Source organism: Protomyctophum parallelum, assembly GCF_964188405.1.
Source record: "Protomyctophum parallelum genome assembly, chromosome: 17".
Taxonomy (NCBI): domain Eukaryota; kingdom Metazoa; phylum Chordata; class Actinopteri; order Myctophiformes; family Myctophidae; genus Protomyctophum; species Protomyctophum parallelum.
Window position 1 is genome coordinate 4,983,939 of NC_139719.1, and position 25,332 is coordinate 5,009,270.

Genomic DNA, 25,332 nt, shown 5'->3' on the forward strand with positions numbered 1-25,332 from the left:
TCTTCTGTGGTTTTTCTTGTGCTGCCCTACTGTTGCTTTCCCTTCATAAACAGGTACTCAATCATACTGTACTGCTAGCATTGTGTAACAATTACAGAATTATCACAAGTTTTACTTCATCATCTTATTATCATCCTCACCATCATCATACAATTAAACGTGTGTGTGTGTGTGTGTGTGTGTGTGTGTGTGTGTGTGTGTGTGTGTGTGTGTGTGTGTGTGTGCCGTGCATGGTGCGTGCGTGGTGCGTGCCTGCGCTGGTGCACTCTTCTTAAGCCAGGGTTGCAACAGAAGTGATTACCAGGATCAGCAGAGATGCAAAGTGACTGGGAGTGCCACTCCTCACAGACCTCACCAGCCGTTCAGCTGGAAAATAAAAATAAAAACAAATACTATTAGCCTAAATCACTAAGATAAATAATAGATATGGGATATAGACACTTACGGTGCTGTACATGGTAGGTTCTGGGGTGAATTTACCTTGAAAAGTAAAACATTTACTCCAACACTGCTGTATACTGTATGTCATATATGAGAACCGTCATGAAGATAAGATAACTGTACCTCCACTCGGCCCGTTCCAGGTTAAAGGTCCCAGTCCCAGTGAGACACCTGCAGTGTCATAGGACATCTCCCTGCGATGTCTTTGGTGGTAGCCAGGGTAGCAATGCTGCAGGAAAGTAACATTCATATTTGAGACATTTAGCCGAAGCTCAAAGACACTGTAGCATACTGCTTTATACTTTTTCGCAAAACTGTGTCATGCACACGCACAGTCGCACACACAAACATGGATACATACAGCAGTGCAGTCCTGCTGGTGTATCAGACACAAGTGGATCTGGCAGTGCAGGTAGATGGAGGAGAAGTTGTTGAAGGTGAACATCCTGAAGGAGAAACGTGCCACGTCGGAGACACCATTCATGTCCAGTTCTACTGTAGTGTCCCGTTCATTAGGACACCTGGACCACAGGGAAGGATGTTACAATTATTACAAAACAATGTAGCAGCTAGATCAAGGAGGGAAATACTAGTGGAGCTGAAAGAGAGAAGACAAGTGTTTCAGGATGTTTATTGACTACAAATTGCTGTCTATATTATATTGAAAATGTATATATAATTATTATTTTCAATAATAATGACACTGTGCAGGTGCAAGCGCTCCATTACCAGTGTTAATACACTTAAATCACACAGTAGCTAATCTCTCAAGAACAGATTCCGAGCTATACACTACCGTATCTGTTGCCTATCGCTATCGTCAGGGTCATTCAGAACACGTGTATACATTGGGGATTAGTGGAGTGAAAACATTTAGTGCCCCACCGGAAGAGGAGGGCTGAGGGCGGATCAACATCCTCACCCTCAACATCCCATTGCAATACCCTAAAGGCCTACCAGTGGTCCCAGTTTTTCCCTTCCACTTTCGCTAAATGCTTGCTCATCGGGGGAAATGTTGGGCTTCTGCTCTACAATAGTATGTAACTTGTTATGATTTGGCACCATAGTAAAATGTAACTGAAATTTTGAAATTGCTTACTCTCTAACAAGGAGATCCCAGCGGACAGGATAATTGGCGTTGTTGACAGGCGTGGCCCAGCAGGAGTCCAGAACAGTGGCGATCTGGTGCCTGTCCACTCCCTCCGATCGCACCTTGATGTACATCCTCTGGTCTAATTCCACTTCCATGTTACCGTCACCGGTGTAGGGGAAACGGTAGCCGGAGTCCAAGAATGGGAGCATTCTCATACGATAGCTGCCCATCCCTGAAGGAAGCCTACTGGACACAATGCTACAAAAAAACAAAACTAATACATTATATATAAGGTCATCAAAGTTATAAGGTAAGACATGTTGAAATAACCAAGTAACTAATTTGATACAGCACAACAGTTAAGCACTTATCAGCGCTTGCACAAAAAGATAACAGGTAAAATGCATCAGCATCTCATTTCAAGACACACAAATATCACTGTCTTGGCTGACACCTCAATGAAGCTGAACCCAACAGTCAGAGATGTTAGCTGACACAATTAAGGAGTAATTCATGTATACAGAACTAACTAAAACCATGTTGGCGCCTTCCAATGGGAGGATTTATGGGAAATAAGGGGGTTGTGGTGAAATGGGTCCTGGGTAATAGCCCGGGATGATTGATTGATTTACAATGTTATTAACAGTTTGTAGAATCGATGCAGACTCAGAGGCTCCACTGAGCTGACAGCTCACAGGGCATTTTATAATAGCAGGTGGAATGCTACAGTCCTACAAACATCTTGCTAAACCAGTCAAAAATAATTCATGTCAGATCCTCATCATGACGGAAACCAAAAGCTCATATTTAAATTCCCGTAAAGGCTTGAAAAATCAATTCCAGTTCAAAATATTCAAAATGATCACTCACTGACTCATAGGGGTCTCTTCATATAATTCCAAATCAAACTGACCGTGCATATATTATACTGTACATCATACAAATCAGTACACAGTATCTCTATAGTCATGTGATCAAGACGGATATTTCCAATTTTTCATATTCTATCCTGATTCGGCTTCCAACGTTTGTGTGTGTTTTGAGTTTTTCCATATACTCATTTCCATCTGTTACCGTGGTGAAGTGGGTCCTGGGTCATAGCCTGGGATGATTGATTGATTTACAATTGTATTAACAGTTTGTAGAACTTGATGCAGACTCAGAGGCTCTCACCTCTCGATGGGGTTAATGCCGACAGACATAGACAGAGACTGGCTCAGAGGGTACTCGCAGCTGAAAGTCAGGTGAATGTTCTTCTCACGACTGATGAGACTGTCATGGGGGTCCACATCACCCGAGATGACGTTCTTGTACATGAAGTAGGACCCATTGCTCTATCAAAAGGGTCATATGAGGAAGCATAAATTAGCATTAATATTAAAAGTACATGTTTTTATTTTTAGGTTAATTGAATGTGTTCAGATGCTGAATACATTTGAATTCCCTTGAAATTGAGCCAATGTGCCAAGTATAAACAATATACAGTACAGTACAATATCCTAACTTCCTGTACAGGTATCTAGTGCGCTGATAAGTGAGTAAGCTTTGACGAGCCAGTACTGTAACTACAATATTCTAGACTTTGGACGTATTTACCGAGAGAACTGTCCCACACTGCTCTGCATTGTTATCGAAGTGGAACAACAGCCTTCCATCCTGGACAGTCCCTTTGCAGGATGAGTCCTTGAGATGGAGGACCTCAGGATGGAAGCCAGCCTCAAACACCTGGCAGCGGGACAAGGACATGTTGGCTGCACTACTGGCACAGGAGACAAATGAATCTATGTACGGGAGAGAGATCAGGCACAGGAGACAAATTAATATACGTACGGGAGAGAGATCAGGCACAGGAGACAAATTAATATACGTACGGGAGAGAGATCAACTATAGAAATGTGTATAGAGTGCAAATCTGTGCGAGAAGGCATATTATGCTCTTAATAATAATAGCAACACTGTATGCAGTGACATCTCTATGTATTGCTATGAAAGTGTGGCATATGATTACTTATCTCTCATACACATTCACTGGCTATGTTTACATGGACAGTTAAATCCCCTTTTCATTCAGAATAAAAGTTAAATCCTATTAAAAGTTGTCATGTAAACACCTACAAAAACTTAAATCGGAATGAAAATGGTCAATCTGATTTAAACTTAGATCTGATGTAACTGACCGGTTTATTCCATTTTTAAATCCTATTGAAACAATTGTGGACTCATGTAAACACTCATTCGGATTGAAGTTCATCCTGGTCTTTCTGTGCATGCTTGTTTCCATGTAATTGGTATGGCTATATTATGCTCTTGTTTTGCGATTAATTATATTAAGAAATTAGACATGTTTAATTTCACATCTCTGAGAGAAACCTCTCATAGGCTATACAGGATACATCAAATATAAAGTAATACGGCATAAAAGTGTTTTTTTATTATTATTATTTTGTTTTACTGAAATGTAGTGTAGTAAAAGTAAACAAAAAATGGAAAGTAAAGTAGAAATACCTAAAAATTGTACTTTAGTACTAAAGTAAATGTACTTTCCACTTTCCACGTAAACATATCCGCCCGCCCCCCTATCCAATCAGAAGCCTTCCCAGCCCCAAACCTGATGTGGAATGAAATAATGGGATTTAAAAGTATTGTCCATGTAAACACTCATTCGGAATGACCTTCCCGCATGTAAACATGCAGCAAAAAACATTACTTCTGAATTAATTCATTCTGAAGTTTTCATTCTGAATGAAAAAGCCCTCATGTAACCGCAGCCATTGTCTACCTTCCTCAATCTTTCAAAGCACGCACGCACACACGCACACACGCACACACGCACACAATGTGATTACTTTGGTACTTCTTCATGCCAATACGTTTGTAGTAGTACGTTTACTCAAGTAAAGTTTTGAATAAAGGACTCTTCCTGCGTCATCGTTCAAATGCAAGAATCTCCTGTTGGAGATTAATAAGGAATGCAGACCCCATCATGTCATTAATAAAACATCATACTTTAGTGTTTCAGACTCCTGAACCTCTACACCCCATGTAGATTGTTCCCAAGTCACAGGGCCCTGATGGGCTGACTTAGTTGGCATACATGTAAATAACAGACGAGCACTGTTAACCTATCAACACACATATGAAAGACGTTTTCATCATACATACAGTAGTCGTGTGACCTGTACTCTACCATAGCTCTCGTTGTTGCGGCGATGGTGGTTCTCATCACAGAAGCAGCCGTGGACACCACGCTCCTCCCCACACCACTCATGCTCGACACAGTCCAGCTCCTCACAGGGGTCTGTCTCCGCTGGAGACATGGAGACATAAAATAAACAAAACTTTAATCCCATTATTCTATTTTATTTTATTAAATACAAATAAACACAGTCAAACAACAGCTACCAAACACCAGTACGCAACACACACAAATTAAATTAAATGTAAAAAACTAAATACTGTAGAAAATGGGAAAAAGAGGGGAAACCATTCATCTTTCTTTGTGTTATCTTGGCAATTTGTCAAAGCCGTTGTCTGTCTACGTACCACATTGCAAATCAGAACGCCACTGAGGGATTTCCAGCCCAAAGACAGCACAGCTTCTCTCATAGGACGAGATATCAGAACACAGCATGCCATTGGCCGGCGAGTAGAGGCAGAGGTCATAGACACAGGAAGTGAAGAATGGCTGAGGGTCAGAGTGCAGGTGGCAGGTGCTGAACGGGCCAGTAGCGTTGGTGATGATGCTACACAGCTGTGAGTACTCCTCTCTGAAGCGACAGTTCTCTACGCCGCCACCGCTACGGTCATCTGTGGCACCACATCTAAGGATATGGAGAGGCTCAGATTAAGCCTAATTATATTTCACCATGTCGTGTCGCTTGTTTAAAAGTAATGCGATGTGTTGCGTTTTAATTGGAAGATACCGTACACTATTGTTTTCTTTCTTGTCAATGTGTTGACGGAAAATGTATAAGAATAGCTACCTAGATTCTATAACCATTTTGCTCCAAAAAACTAAATGGTGGTCCAGACGCATGCCACATATAGGCTTTGGCCTGACAGCGTGTCGCATGTTCGAGTCCAATTCATGACGACCTTTGCTGCATGTCTCTCCCCTTCTCTCTCTCCCTCTTTCCTGCCAGTCTTCACTTGATACTATCAATAAGGGCAGTAAAGCCAAAAACAAATCTAAAAAAACAACAGCAAACAAACAAAAAACTATCTATGACATTAACACAGTCCTGTTCATTCATCTAAAATGCACATAGCCTACCTTTAAGCTTACTACACCTTTCAAACCAACTCGCAAGTTCATACTAGATAATCAAATTGTACATCCTCGCTTCAGCTGTACCACTCAGAGCCAGCTCTATATTCTTTACTCAGTCTGGAATATACCCACATTCAGTAACTTTGAACATACAATAGATTGAGGGACAGCCTTATGAATCAAGCCTCTCCACTTGCTTCTACCATATAATGTACTAAATGTAGCTCTACTTCTGCATACACATACGCAGACACGCGCATTCGGTAGTTGTTGTCGTGTTTTATGTTAGATTAATATGTTAAGTATGTTTAACTTACTACTTTCTTGTTTATTATTTTAGGTGAGAACCGTATATACAGTGTTTATTGTGCGAAAAAAAAGTGGATAAAAAGACCGAAAATATCAGTCAATACATTGACTGATACAATTGGCTCACCCAGAACGGCTAGTGGGAGACTTCCAGCCATCCCCAAAATCATTGTCATTCTGTGCCACTGTGCCGTCGGGCAAGGCCTTGTCATCTGCAGGGTCACCGTTGAAGTTACCACACATGCCAACAACTCTGTTGCGGTGGTTCGGACCCACTATGACCAACAGAGTGCTCCGGCCATCAAACTGGACAATCACATGGCGGGCGTTGACCACTACATAAGATCCATTACTTTCCACCTGAGCTAGACTGCCCACAGTGGCAGGGAGAGACACATCACTGTTGTTAACCTGGAATATAAGAGAGAGAAACATTGATAATGAATATTCAGCTAATAATGCTTATACTGACATAAGCGTTCAGAGACACCCTAGAGCAGGGATAGATGCCCTAATAATGCTCTTTAAATTTGAAGCTACAATACTGTTATTTATGAATTAGTCATCTGAATGAATTAAACATTATTTTAACCAATCTGGTAGAGTATGTTAATAGAATAACTAGCAGCTGTGTTGCTGTGTCAAGCTCAGTGGCATAGGGTTGCGTTTTCCTCTAACAATGAATTTACCTTCACTCTCCTGTTGGCTCCAATCCTGACATGGGCTGTCTCTTGTTGATTCGACAGATATATGTCCACTGCAGACACAAATGATACACCATTGCTGCCACGGTGATTGTTAGTCGCGACCACTCTGAACCCAGTTTCATTGGCAGGGCTATTCACACTCTCTGTGATGACGTAAGAGCATGTGCCCTGGAAATGAGCCAGTGCACCATCAAAGGTGAGATAGTGGGGGTCCCCCCACACAGTGCAGGTGGTCAATGCATCAAAGCAGCCTAGTTGGCCGTTTTCGATCGTGCACTCTTGCGTGGGGGTACAGGATACAGCAGAGCAACGCAGATCATTCGGGGCAAAGCACTCACATCGCTCGGAGCAACCGGGTGTCCAGAAAGTCTCCCCAGCCTGTAACGCATAAGGGAAAGAGAGAAGCACACTGCACTCAGAAATCATGTTACACACTACATGAGTTTGCTTTAGTTCTGTTTCATAATCATTGTTTTCTTGTCAGTGCACGGCTCTTATGTTGCCATGTCATGTTCATGTTTTTCCTCTCTGCACCTGTACTGTAGGCTACAGTACATCCTTTTTCTGCACTAGTTATGTGATCATTATACTATAGACAACCTATAGACAATCTATAATTATTCGTAACATAGACAAGACAACCTATAGACAATCTATATTTCAACGTATTTTTTGTATAAGGACTGGTGGAATAAAATGCTCATATGGGGCAAAATCGGCATATTATTTTAAAAAATATTCCTAAAAAAGGAAATGGAGTTGGGAACTTCTCCTTTGGTCCACCCATTCCTGGGACATGTGAGATGGTGACAAAAAAACAAGAAAAACAAGTCCATTGTGGGGGTATGGGATTTTTCTCTGTCACACTATCACTAAACACAGGTGAAATTCACCTGAAAACAGGGATGTGAGCAGGGAAACAAATCTACCTTCTATGATGTCACTGAGCATCATGAAGGTACTGAAAGACCCACCCACCTCAGACATCAGCAGCATTAAATATTTGTCCGGGTGAAAATCACTGTGTTTAGTGTTAAAAATGCAACGTAGGGGTTCAAAGTCTTGCTCAAGGACACTTCGACGCTGACTCTGGGAGAGACCAGGTTTGAACTGGGAACCTTGCGGTTCTTATCGGGTCACTCGATCTACCCCTGAGCCGTTGCTGCCCCATTATCAAAAGGTTATGAAGTGGAGCTTTAAGTGGACATACTAGTGAAAACAACTGACTGACTGGAAAGCTTACCCCAAAGTAGAATCCATCGTACTGGCAGCCACATCGTTCCACAGGGACACACCGACCTCCACTCCTGACATAACCCTCATCACAGAAACAGCCCTCAGAGCACACTTGCTCGCAGCTAGCATCGATGCTGCTGGCACATGTGTGCCCGCAGTCTGTGCCACAAAGCTCATAATGGCTGTTTTCTGGACAATCAGGATAAGGGTAAGGTCAATCAGGTTTTATAACATCAAACAACCAACTTGTATTGCGTAGATAGATAGTGTCCAAAGCTATTATTAAATCACTAAAGCAAATTGGAACAGTGGAATAGTTACATACCCTACATCACATTAACTATAACATTCACAGTATATTACACAATACACATGCTAATCATCAGTGTTGGAACCCACTGTGTATGTACAAAACAACTTAGTTACATAAGAACATTTAGGGACGGTGTGTTAATAAAAGCTTCCAGCTGTGTATATTAGCCTATGTCATATCAATATTCATTGATACTGTGTTTTTGGCAGTCAATCAGTTTTAAAAAATGTCGGTTTCGTGTGTCTTCTTGGAAACATTACGTAAGGTTCCTGTTTAATTCCCAGCTCCACCTGGCTTAGTGTTGAAGTATCCTTCAGCATGTCAAGACACTACAGGTTAGTGCCTTGCATGGATGCCTCTGTTGTCAGTGTGTGAATGTATGTTTACATGTGTGAATATAAAGCACATTGTAAAGCCCCCTTAACCATTTACCAACAGAACTGTGCATTCTGTGAATAACAATCTTACTGCTTTCAGATTTGGGCAGAACGTAGCCTGTGATTGTATTTGTGTTGTCTTACCATTACAGCCTCCAGATCCATGGTCAACACGAAAAGCCCAACGACCAGCGACGCCAACATTACTGCCGTTAAGTAAATTTGAGTAGCTGTCATTGCCATTGTAATAGGATGATCCAGGAATGGTGAAATGGTGTGTGGAGTTGAACGTGTCATAGCCAGCCTGGGAATTCACATACACATTTTAATTTGTTGAAGTTTTGTACAGGTGAATATTATCACTATTGTGCCCACAGATTCTGAACTATGCACTCATGTGTTGCTGACAGCAGCTGTGAAAGCAGATAAGTAAAAAAAAAAAAAACTTTATTGTTCTACCTGTACATTGCGAGAAGTTGAGGCTATAGTTTCATAATTCATCAGTACAAATGAGTACTGATTTCCAGAGATCAACACCGCTTGGAATGTTGTGCGCTGAAAAAAGAAAAGAAAAAGATAAATACCATTTATCTCATATTTTGTTAAGTAAATTTGTAATTTGTCATTAATTTGTACTTTACCATTAAATCTGCCCAGATTATGATTGGTGTGTGTGTGTGTGTGTGTGTGTGTGTGTGTGTGTGTGTGTGTGTGTGTGTGTGTGTGTGCGCGTGCGCGCGTGCGTGCGTGCGTGTGCGTACAGAAAATGTAAATAATTTATGAGTTAGCCATGGGGCTTCAATGTTGAGTTGTCACGATCCAAGGAATCCAGGGATTCATTTGTGGATTATGACCTCAAGAGTAAAGGCCAAAACGTGAAGTGGGCTGTTATAGCGCCACCATGAGGCCGATTTTGAAGATTTGATTTGGGGGTTCTTCCTTGGCCGAGAATGTGTGCAAAGTTTCAGGGCAATCAGGCTGGCAGTGCTGCAGATTATCTGGTCACAGACACACTTGGATGGACACATGCGGACGGACAGGAGTGAAATTAACATATTCTCCGGCCTTCAGCCATATTGCCTGTTGGAGACAACAACAACAACAACAATAATAATAAAATACGTACATCTCCTGATCTGGGATAGTATGCCACCTCGTACCATGTTGCAACAAACACCAAACGGGCAGAGAAACTCAGGCCTGGGAAGTATTGATTTATATCTTGTGTAGCCTGATGAAGGATACAGCCACTGGTGTATTGGTTATATGTGATTTCCCCATTTGCTCTGTTGTCCAAATCTGTCCAGAATGGAGCAATTAGATCTCTCCCCCCATACGGGAAACTTCGAGGGCTATACGAATTCCAAGGATTATTAAAGGTAAGGTGTCCATTGTTGTTGACCTAACAAATGAGTGGATAAAACAAACATTACAAACAAATATTTGACAGGTGCATGGGGCTGAACTATTTTTTACTTCAAAGAGACATTCTTTTTTTTTTTAAGTGTGTGCAGTGTACTGACTAGAACTGACAAAAATCATTCAAATCACATAATCACTGCATTTAATGGCTTTATTTCCTCTTTTATATAAAAGAGGAATACATTATAACATGTATACATTTTTACCACCCAATTATAGTAGGTTAGGAAGTTATTTGCTAATCACCTGTAATCATTGAATACACAAATAAAACATAATACTGTCCCATACAAAAAGATAATGCTGCAAATTGCATAAATTATATACATACAAATGTCTGATTGTATCTGCGTCCAAAATAGAAAAAAGGTTGTTGTAGGGCAATGACAGAAGAGCTCCCATCATCCTCTCGTGGAAGTGTGGTTCCAATTCTTGGGTACAGTCGACCTAGGCCATGGGTGTACAAAAAGGAGGGTTAGGCTAATTACACAATATTTAAGTTTAGTATACCATAGGTGACTGATTCAAATGAAAGCTGAAAATCATATCAAAATAATGAAATATTGGTTAATTAAATTGAGTGTTTTGAAACTGCAGCTTATAGAACTGAAGTCTCATAATAAAGCAATGATATTGCTTAAGGAAGTGCCTTGCATGGATGCATCTGTTGTCAGTGTGTGAATGTATGTTTAAATGTGTGAATATAAAGCACATTGTAAAGCCCCCTTAACCATTTACCAACAGAACTGTGCATTCTGTGAATGGCAAGTATTTGTGTTGTCTTACCATTAATCGTACAGCCTCTAGATCCATGGTCAACACGAAAAGCCCAACGACCAGCGATGCCAACATTACTGCCGTTATGTAAATTTGAGTAGCTGTCAGTGCCATTGTAATAGGATGATCCAGGAATGGTGAAATGGTCTGTGGAGTTGAACGTGTCATAGCCAGCCTGGGAATTCACATACACATTTTAATTGGTTGAAGTTTTGTACAGGTGAATATTATCACTATTGTGCCCACAGATTCTGAACTATGCACTCATGTGTTGCTGACAGCAGCTGTGAAAGCAGATAAGTAAAAAAAGAAATATTTTCTTTATTGTTCTACCTGTACATTGCGAGAAGTTGAGGCTATAGTTTCATAATTCATCAGTACAAATGAGTACTGATTTCCAGAGATCAACACCGCTTGGAATGTTGTGCGCTGAAAAAAGAAAAAAGAAAAGAAAAAGATAAATACCATTTATCTCATATTTTGTTAAGTAAATTTGTAATTTGTGATTCATTTGTACTTTACCATTAAATCTGCCCAGATTATGATTGGTGTGTGTGTGTGTGTGTGTGTGTGTGTGTGTGTGTGTGTGTGTGTGTGTGTGTGTGTGTGTGTGTGTGTGTGTGTGTGCGTGTGCGTGAGTGTGCGATTGTGCGTATAGAAAATGAAAATAATTTATGAGTTAGCCATGGGGCTTCAATGTTGAGTTGTCACGATCCAAGGAATCCAGGGATTCATTTGTGGATTATGACCTCAAGAGTAAAGGCCAAAACGTGAAGTGGGATGTTATAGCGCCACCATGAGGCCGATTTGGAAGATTTGATTTGGGGGTTCTTCCTTGGCCGAGTGTGTGTGCAAAGTTTCAGGGCAATCAGGCTGGCAGTGCTGCAGATTATCTGGTCACAGACACACTTGGATGGACACATGTGGACGGACAGGACTCACAGGAGTGAAATTAACATATTATCCGGCCTTCAGCCATATTGCCTGTTGGAGACAACAACAACAAAAACAACAATAATAATAAAATACGTACATCTCCTGATCTGGGATAGTATGCCACCTCGTACCATGTTGCAACAAACACCAAACGGGCAGAGAAACTCAGGCCTGGGAAGTATTGATTTATATCTTGTGTAGCCTGATGAAGGATACAGCCACTGGTGTATTGGTTATATGTGATTTCCCCATTTGCTCTGTTGTCCAAATCTGTCCAGAATGGAGCAATTAGATCTCTCCCCCCATACGGGAAACTTCGAGGGCTATACGAATTCCAAGGATTATTAAAGGTAAGGTGTCCATTGTTGTTGACCTAACACATGAGTGGATAAAACAAACATTACAAACAAATATTTGACAGGTGCATGGGGCTGAACTATTTTTACTTCAAAGACACATTATTATTTTTTTAAGTGTGTGCAGTGTACTGACTAGAACTGACAAAAATCATTCAAATCACATAATCACTGCATTTAATGGCTTTATTTCCTCTTTTATATAAAAGAGGAATACATTATAGCCCTACATGTATACATTTTTACCACCCAATTCTAGTAGGTTAGGAAGTTATTTGCTAATCAAATGTAATCATTGAATACACAAATAAAACATAATACTGTCCCATACAAAAAGATAATGCTGCAAATTGCATAAATTATATACATACAAATGTCTGATCGTATCTGCGTCCAAAATAGAAAAAAGGTTGTTGTAGGGCAATGACAGAAGAGCTCCCATCATCCTCTCGAGGAGATGTGGTTCCAATTCTTGGGTACAGTCGATCTAGGCCATGGGTGTACAAAAAGGACGGTTAGGCTAATTACACAATATTTAAGTTTAATATACCATAGGTGACTGATTCAAATGAAAGCAGAAAGTCATAACAAAATAATGAAATATTGGTTAATTAAATTGAGTGTTTTGAAACTGCAGCTTATAGAACTGAAGTCACGTAATAAAGCAATGATATTGCTTAAGGAAGTGCCTTGCATGGATGCCTCTGTTGTCAGTGTGTGAATGTATGTTTAAATGTGTGAATATAAAGCACATTGTAAAGCCCCCTTAACCATTTACCAACAGAACTGTGCATTCTGTGAATGGCAAGTATTTGTGTTGTCTTACCATTAATCATACAGACAGATCCATGGTCAACACGAAAAGCCCAACGACCAGCGATGCCAACATTACTGCCGTTACGTAAAGTTGAGTAGCTGTCAGGGCCATTGTAATAGGATGATCCAGGAATGGTGAAATGGTGTGTGGAGTTGAACGTGTCATAGCCAGCCTGGGAATTCACATACACATTTTAATTGGTTGAAGTTTTGTACAGGTGAATATTATCACTATTGTGCCCACAGATTCTGAACTATGCACTCATGTGTTGCTGACAGCAGCTGTGAAAGCAGATAAGTAAAAAAATAAATATTTTCTTTATTGTTCTACCTGTACATTGACAGAAGTTGAGGATATAGTTTCATAATTCATCAGTACAAATGAGTACTGATTTCCAGAGATCAACACCGCTTGGAATGTTAGGCGCTGAAAAAAGAAAAAAGAAAAGAAAAAGATTAATACCATTTATCTCATATTTTGTTAAGTAAATTTGTAATTTGTCATTAATTTTTACTTTACCATCAAATCTGCCCAGATTATGATTGGTGTGTGTGTGTGTGTGTGTGTGTGTGTGTGTGTGTGTGTGTGTGTGTGCGTGTGCGTGTGCGTGTGCGTGTGCGTGTGTGTGTGTGTGTGTGTGTGTGTGTGTGTGTGCGTGTGTGAGTGTGCGACTGTGCGTGTGCGTGTGCGTGTGCGTGTGTGTGTGTGTGTGTGTGTGTGTGTGTGTGTGTGTGTGCGTGTGTGAGTGTGCGACTGTGCGTACAGAAAATGTAAATAATTTATGAGTTAGCCATGGGGCTTCTATGTTGAGTTGTCACGATCCAAGGAATCCAGGGATTCATTTGTGGATTATGACCTCAAGAGTAAAGGCCAAAACGTGAAGTGGGCTGTTATAGCGCCACCATGAGGCCGATTTGGAAGATTTGATTTGGGGGTTCTTCCTTGGCCGAGAATGTGTGCAAAGTTTCAGGGCAATCAGGCTGGCAGTGCTGCAGATTATCTGGTCACAGACACACTTGGATGGACACATGCGGACGGACAGGAGTGAAATTAACATATTATCCGGCCTTCAGCCATATTGCCTGTTGGAGACAACAACAAAAACAACAATAATAATAAAATACGTACATCTCCTGATCTGGGATAGTATGCCACCTCGTACCATGTTGCAACAAACACCAAACGGGCAGAGAAACTCAGGCCTGGGAAGTATTGATTTATATCTTGTGTAGCCTGATGAAGGATACAGCCACTGGTGTATTGGTTATATGTGATTTCCCCATTTGCTCTGTTGTCCAAATCTGTCCAGAATGGAGCAATTAGATCTCTCCCCCCATACGGGAAACTTCGAGGGCTATACGAATTCCAAGGATTATTAAAGGTAAGGTGTCCATTGTTGTTGACCTAACAAATGAGTGGATAAAACAAACATTACAAACAAATATTTGACAGGTGCATGGGGCTGAACTATTTTTACTTCAAAGACACATTATTATTTTTTTAAGTGTGTGCAGTGTACTGACTAGAACTGACAAAAATCATTCAAATCACATAATCACTGCATTTAATGGCTTTATTTCCTCTTTTATATAAAAGAGGAATACATTATAGCCCTACATGTATACATTTTTACCACCCAATTCTAGTAGGTTAGGAAGTTATTTGCTAATCAAATGTAATCATTGAATACACAAATAAAACATAATACTGTCCCATACAAAAAGATAATGCTGCAAATTGCATAAATTATATACATACAAATGTCTGATCGTATCTGCGTCCAAAATAGAAAAAAGGTTGTTGTAGGGCAATGACAGAAGAGCTCCCATCATCCTCTCGAGGAGATGTGGTTCCAATTCTTGGGTACAGTCGATCTAGGCCATGGGTGTACAAAAATGACGGTTAGGCTAATTACACAATATTTAAGTTTAATATACCATAGGTGACTGATTCAAATGAAAGCAGAAAGTCATAACAAAATAATGAAATATTGGTTAATTAAATTGAGTGTTTTGAAACTGCAGCTTATAGAACTGAAGTCACGTAATAAAGCAATGATATTGCTTAAGGAAGTGCCTTGCATGGATGCCTCTGTTGTCAGTGTGTGAATGTATGTTTAAATGTGTGAATATAAAGCACATTGTAAAGCCCCCTTAACCATTTACCAACAGAACTGTGCATTCTGTGAATGGCAAGTATTTGTGTTGTCTTACCATTAATCATACAGACAGATCCATGGTCAACACGAAAAGCCCAACGACCAGCGATGCCAACATTACTGCCGTTACGTAAAGTTGAGTAGCTGTCAGGGCCATTGTAATAGGATGATCCAGGAATGGTGAAATGGTGTGTGGAGTTGAACGTGTCATAGCCAGCCTGGGAATTCACATACACATTTTAATTGGTTGAAGTTTTGTACAGGTGAATATTATCACTATTGTGCCCACAGATTCTGAACTATGCACTCATGTGTTGCTGACAGCAGCTGTGAAAGCAGATAAGTAAAAAAATAAATATTTTCTTTATTGTTCTACCTGTACATTGACAGAAGTTGAGGATATAGTTTCATAATTCATCAGTACAAATGAGTACTGATTTCCAGAGATCAACACCGCTTGGAATGTTAGGCGCTGAAAAAAGAAAAAAGAAAAGAAAAAGATTAATACCATTTATCTCATATTTTGTTAAGTAAATTTGTAATTTGTCATTAATTTTTACTTTACCATCAAATCTGCCCAGATTATGATTGGTGTGTGTGTGTGTGTGTGTGTGTGTGTGTGTGTGTGTGTGTGTGTGTGTGTGTGTGTGTGTGTGCGTGCGTGCGTGTGTGTGTGTGTGTGTGCGTGTGTGAGTGTGCGACTGTGCGTACAGAAAATGTAAATAATTTATGAGTTAGCCATGGGGCTTCTATGTTGAGTTGTCACGATCCAAGGAATCCAGGGATTCATTTGTGGATTATGACCTCAAGAGTAAAGGCCAAAACGTGAAGTGGGCTGTTATAGCGCCACCATGAGGCCGATTTGGAAGATTTGATTTGGGGGTTCTTCCTTGGCCGAGTGTGTGTGCAAAGTTTCAGGGCAATCAGGCTGGCAGTGCTGGCAGTGCTGCAGATTATCTGGTCACAGACACACTTGGATGGACACATGCGGACGGACAGGAGTGAAATTAACATATTATCCGGCCTTCAGCCATATTGCCTGTTGGAGACAACAACAAAAACAACAATAATAATAAAATACGTACATCTCCTGATCTGGGATAGTATGCCACCTCGTACCATGTTGCAACAAACACCAAACGGGCAGAGAAACTCAGGCCTGGGAAGTATTGATTTATATCTTGTGTAGCCTGATGAAGGATACAGCCACTGGTGTATTGGTTATATGTGATTTCCCCATTTGCTCTGTTGTCCAAATCTGTCCAGAATGGAGCAATTAGATCTCTCCCCCCATACGGGAAACTTCGAGGGCTATACGAATTCCAAGGATTATTAAAGGTAAGGTGTCCATTGTTGTTGACCTAACAAATGAGTGGATAAAACAAACATTACAAACAAATATTTGACAGGTGCATGGGGCTGAACTATTTTTACTTCAAAGACACATTATTATTTTTTTAAGTGTGTGCAGTGTACTGACTAGAACTGACAAAAATCATTCAAATCACATAATCACTGCATTTAATGGCTTTATTTCCTCTTTTATATAAAAGAGGAATACATTATAGCCCTACATGTATACATTTTTACCACCCAATTCTAGTAGGTTAGGAAGTTATTTGCTAATCAAATGTAATTATTGAATACACAAATAAAACATAATACTGTCCCATACAAAAAGATAATGCTGCAAATTGCATAAATTATATACATACAAATGTCTGATCGTATCTGCGTCCAAAATAGAAAAAAGGTTGTTGTAGGGCAATGACAGAAGAGCTCCCATCATCCTCTCGAGGAGATGTGGTTCCAATTCTTGGGTACAGTCGATCTAGGCCATGGGTGTACAAAAAGGACGGTTAGGCTAATTACACAATATTTAAGTTTAATATACCATAGGTGACTGATTCAAATGAAAGCAGAAAGTCATAACAAAATAATGAAATATTGGTTAATTAAATTGAGTGTTTTGAAACTGCAGCTTATAGAACTGAAGTCACGTAATAAAGCAATGATATTGCTTAAGGAAGTGCCTTGCATGGATGCCTCTGTTGTCAGTGTGTGAATGTATGTTTAAATGTGTGAATATAAAGCACATTGTAAAGCCCCCTTAACCATTTACCAACAGAACTGTGCATTCTGTGAATGGCAAGTATTTGTGTTGTCTTACCATTAATCATACAGACAGATCCATGGTCAACACGAAAAGCCCAACGACCAGCGATGCCAACATTACTGCCGTTACGTAAAGTTGAGTAGCTGTCAGGGCCATTGTAATAGGATGATCCAGGAATGGTGAAATGGTGTGTGGAGTTGAACGTGTCATAGCCAGCCTGGGAATTCACATACACATTTTAATTGGTTGAAGTTTTGTACAGGTGAATATTATCACTATTGTGCCCACAGATTCTGAACTATGCACTCATGTGTTGCTGACAGCAGCTGTGAAAGCAGATAAGTAAAAAAATAAATATTTTCTTTATTGTTCTACCTGTACATTGACAGAAGTTGAGGATATAGTTTCATAATTCATCAGTACAAATGAGTACTGATTTCCAGAGATCAACACCGCTTGGAATGTTAGGCGCTGAAAAAAGAAAAAAGAAAAGAAAAAGATTAATACCATTTATCTCATATTTTGTTAAGTAAATTTGTAATTTGTCATTAATTTTTACTTTACCATCAAATCTGCCCAGATTATGATTGGTGTGTGTGTGTGTGTGTGTGTGTGTGTGTGTGTGTGTGTGTGTGTGTGTGTGTGCGCGTGTGTGTGTGTGTGTGTGTGTGTGTGTGTGTGTGTGTGTGTGTGTGTGTGTGTGTGTGTGTGTGTGTGTGTGTGCGTGTGTGAGTGTGCGACTGTGCGTACAGAAAATGTAAATAATTTATGAGTTAGCCATGGGGCTTCTATGTTGAGTTGTCACGATCCAAGGAATCCAGGGATTCATTTGTGGATTATGACCTCAAGAGTAAAGGCCAAAACGTGAAGTGGGCTGTTATAGCGCCACCATGAGGCCGATTTGGAAGATTTGATTTGGGGGTTCTTCCTTGGCCGAGTGTGTGTGCAAAGTTTCAGGGCAATCAGGCTGGCAGTGCTGGCAGTGCTGCAGATTATCTGGTCACAGACACACTTGGATGGACACATGCGGACGGACAGGAGTGAAATTAACATATTATCCGGCCTTCAGCCATATTGCCTGTTGGAGACAACAACAAAAACAACAATAATAATAAAATACGTACATCTCCTGATCTGGGATAGTATGCCACCTCGTACCATGTTGCAACAAACACCAAACGGGCAGAGAAACTCAGGCCTGGGAAGTATTGATTTATATCTTGTGTAGCCTGATGAAGGATACAGCCACTGGTGTATTGGTTATATGTGATTTCCCCATTTGCTCTGTTGTCCAAATCTGTCCAGAATGGAGCAATTAGATCTCTCCCCCCATACGGGAAACTTCGAGGGCTATACGAATTCCAAGGATTATTAAAGGTAAGGTGTCCATTGTTGTTGACCTAACACATGAGTGGATAAAACAAACATTACAAACAAATATTTGACAGGTGCATGGGGCTGAACTATTTTTACTTCAAAGACACATTATTATTTTTTTAAGTGTGTGCAGTGTACTGACTAGAACTGACAAAAATCATTCAAATCACATAATCACTGCATTTAATGGCTTTATTTCCTCTTTTATATAAAAGAGGAATACATTATAGCCCTACATGTATACATTTTTACCACCCAATTCTAGTAGGTTAGGAAGTTATTTGCTAATCAAATGTAATCATTGAATACACAAATAAAACATAATACTGTCCCATACAAAAAGATAATGCTGCAAATTGCATAAATTATATACATACAAATGTCTGATCGTATCTGCGTCCAAAATAGAAAAAAGGTTGTTGTAGGGCAATGACAGAAGAGCTCCCATCATCCTCTCGAGGAGATGTGGTTCCAATTCTTGGGTACAGTCGATCTAGGCCATGGGTGTACAAAAAGGACGGTTAGGCTAATTACACAATATTTAAGTTTAATATACCATAGGTGACTGATTCAAATGAAAGCAGAAAGTCATAACAAAATAATGAAATATTGGTTAATTAAATTGAGTGTTTTGAAACTGCAGCTTATAGAACTGAAGTCACGTAATAAAGCAATGATATTGCTTAAGGAAGTGCCTTGCATGGATGCCTCTGTTGTCAGTGTGTGAATGTATGTTTAAATGTGTGAATATAAAGCACATTGTAAAGCCCCCTTAACCATTTACCAACAGAACTGTGCATTCTGTGAATGGCAAGTATTTGTGTTGTCTTACCATTAATCATACAGACGCTAGATCCATGGTCAACACGAAAAGCCCAACGACCAGCGATGCCAACATTACTGCCGTTACGTAAATTTGAGTAGCTGTCAGGGCCATTGTAATAGGATGATCCAGGAATGGTGAAATGGTGTGTGGAGTTGAACGTGTCATAGCCAGCCTGGGAATTCACATACACATTTTAATTGGTTGAAGTTTAGTACAAGTGAATATTATCACTATTGTGCCCTCAGATTTTGAACTATGCACTCATGTGTTGCTGACAGCAGCTGTGAAAGCAGATAAGTAAAAAAAAAAATATTTTCTTTATTGTTCTACCTGTACATTGACAGAAGTTGAGGCTATAGTTTCATAATTCATCAGTACAAATGAGTACTGATTTCCAGAGATCAACACCGCTTGGAATGTTAGGCGCTGAAAAAAGAAAAAAGAAAAGAAAAAGATTAATACCATTTATCTCATATTTTGTTAAGTAAATTTGTAATTTGTCATTAATTTTTACTTTACCATCAAATCTGCCCAGATTATGATTGGTGTGTGTGTGTGTGTGTGTGTGTGTGTGTGTGTGTGTGTGTGTGTGTGTGTGCGTGTGTGCGTGTGTGAGTGTGCGACTGTGCGTACAGAAAATGTAAATAATTTATGAGTTAGCCATGGGGCTTCTATGTTGAGTTGTCACGATCCAAGGAATCCAGGGATTCATTTGTGGATTATGACCTCAAGAGTAAAGGCCAAAACGTGAAGTGGGCTGTTATAGCGCCACCATGAGGCCGATTTGGAAGATTTGATTTGGGGGTTCTTCCTTGGCCGAGTGTGTGTGCAAAGTTTCAGGGCAATCAGGCTGGCAGTGCTGGCAGTGCTGCAGATTATCTGGTCACAGACACACTTGGATGGACACATGCGGACGGACAGGAGTGAAATTAACATATTATCCGGCCTTCAGCCATATTGCCTGTTGGAGACAACAACAAAAACAACAATAATAATAAAATACGTACATCTGCTGATCTGGGATAGTATGCCACCTCGTACCATGTTGCAACAAACACCAAACGAGCAGAGAAACGCAGGCCTGGGAAGTATCGATTCATTTCTTGTGTAGCCCGATTAAGGATACTGCCACTGGTGTATTGGTTATATGTGATTTCCCCATTTGCTCTGTTGTCCAAATCTGTCCAGAATGGAGCAATTAGATCTCTCCCCCCATACGGGAAACTTCGAGGGCTATACGAATTCCAAGGATTATTAAAGGTAAGGTGTCCATTGTTGTTGACCTAACAAATGAGTGGATAAAACAAACATTACAAACAAATATTTGACAGGTGCATGGGGCTGAATTATTTTTTACTTCAAAGACACATTCTTTTTTTTTTTAAGTGTGTGCAGTGTACTGACTAGAAAAAAATTCTTTCAAATCACATAATCACTGCATCTAATGGCTTTATTTCCTCTTTTATATAAAAGAGGAATACATTAGCCCTCCATGTATACATTTTTACAACCCAATTCTAGTAGGTTAGGAAGTTATTTGCTAATCACCTGTAATCATTGAATACACAAATAAAACATAATACTGTCCCATACAAAAAGATAATGCTGCAAATTGCATAAATTATATACATACAAATGTCTGATCGTATCTGCGTCCAAAATAGAAAAAAGGTTGTTGTAGGGCAATGACAGAAGAGCTCCCATCATCCTCTCGCGGAGATGTGGTTCCAATTCTTGGGTACAGTCGAACTAGGCCATGGGTGTACAAAAAGGACGGTTAGGCTAATTACACAATATTTAAGTTTAATATACCATAGGTGACTGATTCAAATGAAAGCAGAAAGTCATAACAAAATAATGAAATATTGGTTAATTAAATTGAGTGTTTTGAAACTGCAGCTTATAGAACTGAAGTCACGTAATAAAGCAATGATATTGCTTAAGGAAGTGTCATGTCTCCTTGCTAGAATCAGAAGGATACACAGACAAAGCTTCTTTTACATGACGGTTTTAACAAAATATCATTGTTCATACATCTTTCTTGAGATTTACTATTACAATTTAGGCATTTAGCACACTCTTAATCCAGAGCAATTTACAGTAAGCAAGAAGGTATCAATTATACACAAATACACTAAGAACCTAAAGTCCGTCTAACAGTAGAATAACTGTACGATGAAGTATACACTATACAATGCCATGTCTAAAAATATAAATCTACATTACATATTTTAGCCTTTGCATACACCTGCAGGGTCATCGAGGCCAGTGCTACGGCAAGTGCTATGGGCTAAGGTGGAGTCTGAAGAGGTGGGTTTTCAGACTACGATGGAAGATTCATGCAATGGGGAGTTAATTCCATAGTTTTGGAGCAAAAGTCTGGGACGTGTGGAGCGTTGTCCCGGTTGTTTAACTCTCTAAGACCCAGCGTTGCTTTTTAGCAACAATTTTATTTTAATTAATTACTATATATTTTTTACAAGTAGAAATTAATGCGGGTGTTAGAGGGTTAAGTGAATGTTCTGTCAGCCTCCCTTTGTTAGCTGACCTGAGATTAACAGTATAGACAAGCCAACGGGTGCATGTGTTTGGTCCAACGAATCATAAGTCCGACCCAAAACCCAACCCTAAACCTAACCTCACATGAAGCCACCTACGTATACTGTACATGATACAGGCATGTGTATATATATTGGAATTTACAGTACAATTGACACTGTACAACCCAGAGTGTTAATTTAGTGCATACATTAAATATAAATGTAGGGTCAGGTTTAATGTACAATCTTCCATACCAATGAACCACTTTCACACGTCTGAGTTCCAGCCTGAGGGCGTAGTCTGCTGGTTGTTACTGAGTAAAGACCAATAATTAGACTTTGCTGTCAGGGCTCCTCGGCTCTGGAATGACCTGCCCTATAAGAGCTCAAGCTTGATTGTCTTTTTGTTCACTTCTTAAAACAACAAATTGGTGTTAAAAAACGTAAGCTAGCTCTGTAATGGGAAGTGAATTGTTCAATTTGAAAGTGGTTGGTTGGTGTAGCAGATTGTACAACAAAGTAAAGTATAAAGTATAAAGGCTCAGTCTTTATTCAAAAATAAAATAATATATAAATTATTTTATTTACTGGAATTTTGCTTACGATTTGTTTTTAAGTTTTTATACTATTTGCTGTTTTTATTGGTGACAGAGCACTTTCCAGAGAGTGCACACACACACACACACACACACACACACACACACACACACACACACACACACACACACACACACACACCCCGCATGTATTATTTTATTTCTTATAATATATTTTATCCATATCCTGTATATATTCTTATGTATTCGTAAGTTCTGGTATAGATTTCAACTTACCAGACGCCATACCTCCAGACACCACCATACCTGCAACATAAAGGGAAATAATTATAATAAATGAAAAGAAAATATACGAATAGCCACAGAATTGAGTTACATTTCCATCACAGTCAATAATGTACTTACTTATCCCTAAAAGCAACACAGGCAACATGATTGGCCCGAATTCCAAGCCTATTCACCAGCCTGTTCACAACACAAGTGGTCAAATTATTTGAATATATATTTTTGTTAGTAGATCTAATAGTCTATTGGTCAGGAGTCTTCAACATTTCTCTGGTCAAGGACGCTTTACCTGAGAGAGATGAAGCAGGACAAGTGTTAAATTGCTCTATATTCTGATAAGAATCATCGCTATATAGGTGTTTGTTCACTAACCGATCGCCCCTGTCTGTCCAGCTCTAAAGAGAAAATGCATTTCCAATCAGGAGAGAAAACTCATACAGGATGCAGGATTAACGACTGAAATTGGAAGTGATGACTCAAATAAATGAACTTTGAAGGAAATTGGAAGGTCAAATTGAAGCTGATAAATGGTATACCCTCTCCTGATTGGCAGACATTTGCAAACCACCTGAAAAGGTAAGATGTAGATAACCCTAGATACCCACAATGATTACTATCAGAATAGAACTTTGATGATTTAAGAAAAATAAGCTTTTTGTTTTTACCCTAAAATATCCCTTACCCTACATTTAAGTGCTATGGGTTGAAGGTAATGCTACAGCTTTGATGGATACATAGATTTATATGATTTATATATATCTATGTGGCATAGTTTATATTGATTAACATCAACAACAAGAACAAGACCAAAAACGTTGACAATAATAATAATAGTAGTAGTGGTAGTAATAATAATAATAATAATAATAATAATAATAATAATAATAATAATAATAATAATAATAACACTTGCAAGAACAACAAGAATGCATACATGATCTAATAGATAATATAGAGCAGTCACCTGTATTGTGTTGAGTCAGCACTGCAGTCATGGAGCCACTGAGCTGATTTTATACTAGCAGGCGTCGTCACGAACTGGTTAAGCTAAAACCAAACTTTCTAGTTGAAAAATGTTCAGAATGAAAATAAGTAAATAAATAAATGTGAAATGAATGTGGAAATGTATAATTCATGCTGTTGAGGCTCTAATGCAACTATAAGGATCTGATACATCCCTTATATACACATATTATTTGTTATTTTTATAAATGTATTTATTTATTTCAAGTTAGACACATGGTTCAATCTAACATCTTGTTGAACCCAAACAACGTAAAGTTGACTTACTTCTATAGGCAGTGTTGATTGAAAATATGATGAAAAAAGTTTGTCGACTACCTTTTTTCACTGACAAAAACGAAATAAAAATATGTTTGCAAATTTGTCAACAAATAAAAACGAGACTAAACAGGGAATAATAGAAGAATAATTAGAATAGAACTAATAGAATTATAGGCAATGTTTGGTTGTGTTCTGGTGTTGCAAATGGATACATTTTCAGCATGCAACCAAGTGTAAAATCAAGCCTTACAACCAGGCCCAGCGCCACGGGGGGGCAAAGGGGGTTCTTGCCCCCCTAAATCAAATCCTAAATCAAATTTAGGATTTCTTTTTTTGTAATAAAAAATAAAAGTATTATTATTATTTTTTTTTAACTAATAATGCGCGATAATGTAACTACCTTGCGCGATGGATTGGTTTTCGGTTATTGGTTATAACTCTATAGTTACAGACAAAACAATGGTACATTTCCAGGCATTCAATTACATTCTATTGCTTGAAAGGAAGTAAGGATGCATCTTAATACAGGATGCAGCAGCATCTTAATGATCTCCCATCTAGAACTGGAAAAACAACATTCCTCACCTATAGGCCATCCTTGGGGTGGGGAGGGATGCTAATGTAATTGTTGCAGTGGTCAGGGTGCTTAAGTGGGCAGCCACTGTAACTAACTAGCCTATTTATTTGTTTGTAAAAATGTCAATGATGATTCAAGTTTCTTTATTACATACAACTTTGAATTAAGAAGACAAGACACTTTTAAAAACTGGGAATGTTGAGATGGATCTAATGTTTTTTTTTTATTTTTTAATAAAAAAAAATTGTAACTAATAATGCACGATACAACGCCATCAGAATATATATATATATATTTTATAAAAACCTGTTTTAGTCGACTAAACTCTTTTCTACATCCTCGTACAGGAAAAATATTGTTACAGGGTAGGATTAACTGTGAGTGGACGACACCACACTTAGCTTGTTTACCAACAGTCATTTCACTAGTAAGAGACCACACCTTCGCTCAAGATTAACAGTTTATTGAAACTGAATGAGATGAATGCGGAATGGAGTGAGGAACCCAAGGTAGGGCGAGACTCAGGGTGGGGGCGTAGTCTCTGGAGCTGACGGTCAT

General features: G+C 39.2%; 1 protein-coding gene across 1 annotated transcript; it reads right to left on the reverse strand.

The window, feature by feature from the left end:
- Positions 1-271: 271 nt before the first annotated feature.
- Positions 272-25,332, reverse strand: LOC310874560 (alpha-tectorin-like; the record flags this gene model as incomplete). The annotated part of the gene is made up of 17 exons (XM_083787418.1): positions 272-366; positions 565-670; positions 803-962; positions 1,541-1,777; positions 2,708-2,868; positions 3,131-3,315; positions 4,722-4,841; positions 5,078-5,355; positions 6,241-6,524; positions 6,803-7,198; positions 8,064-8,245; positions 10,955-11,120; positions 11,279-11,374; positions 20,539-20,814; positions 22,327-22,385; positions 22,905-22,934; positions 25,296-25,332. The coding sequence occupies 17 exons, from the start codon at positions 25,330-25,332 to the stop codon at positions 272-274; spliced, it is 2,868 nt and encodes a 955-aa protein (XP_083643544.1).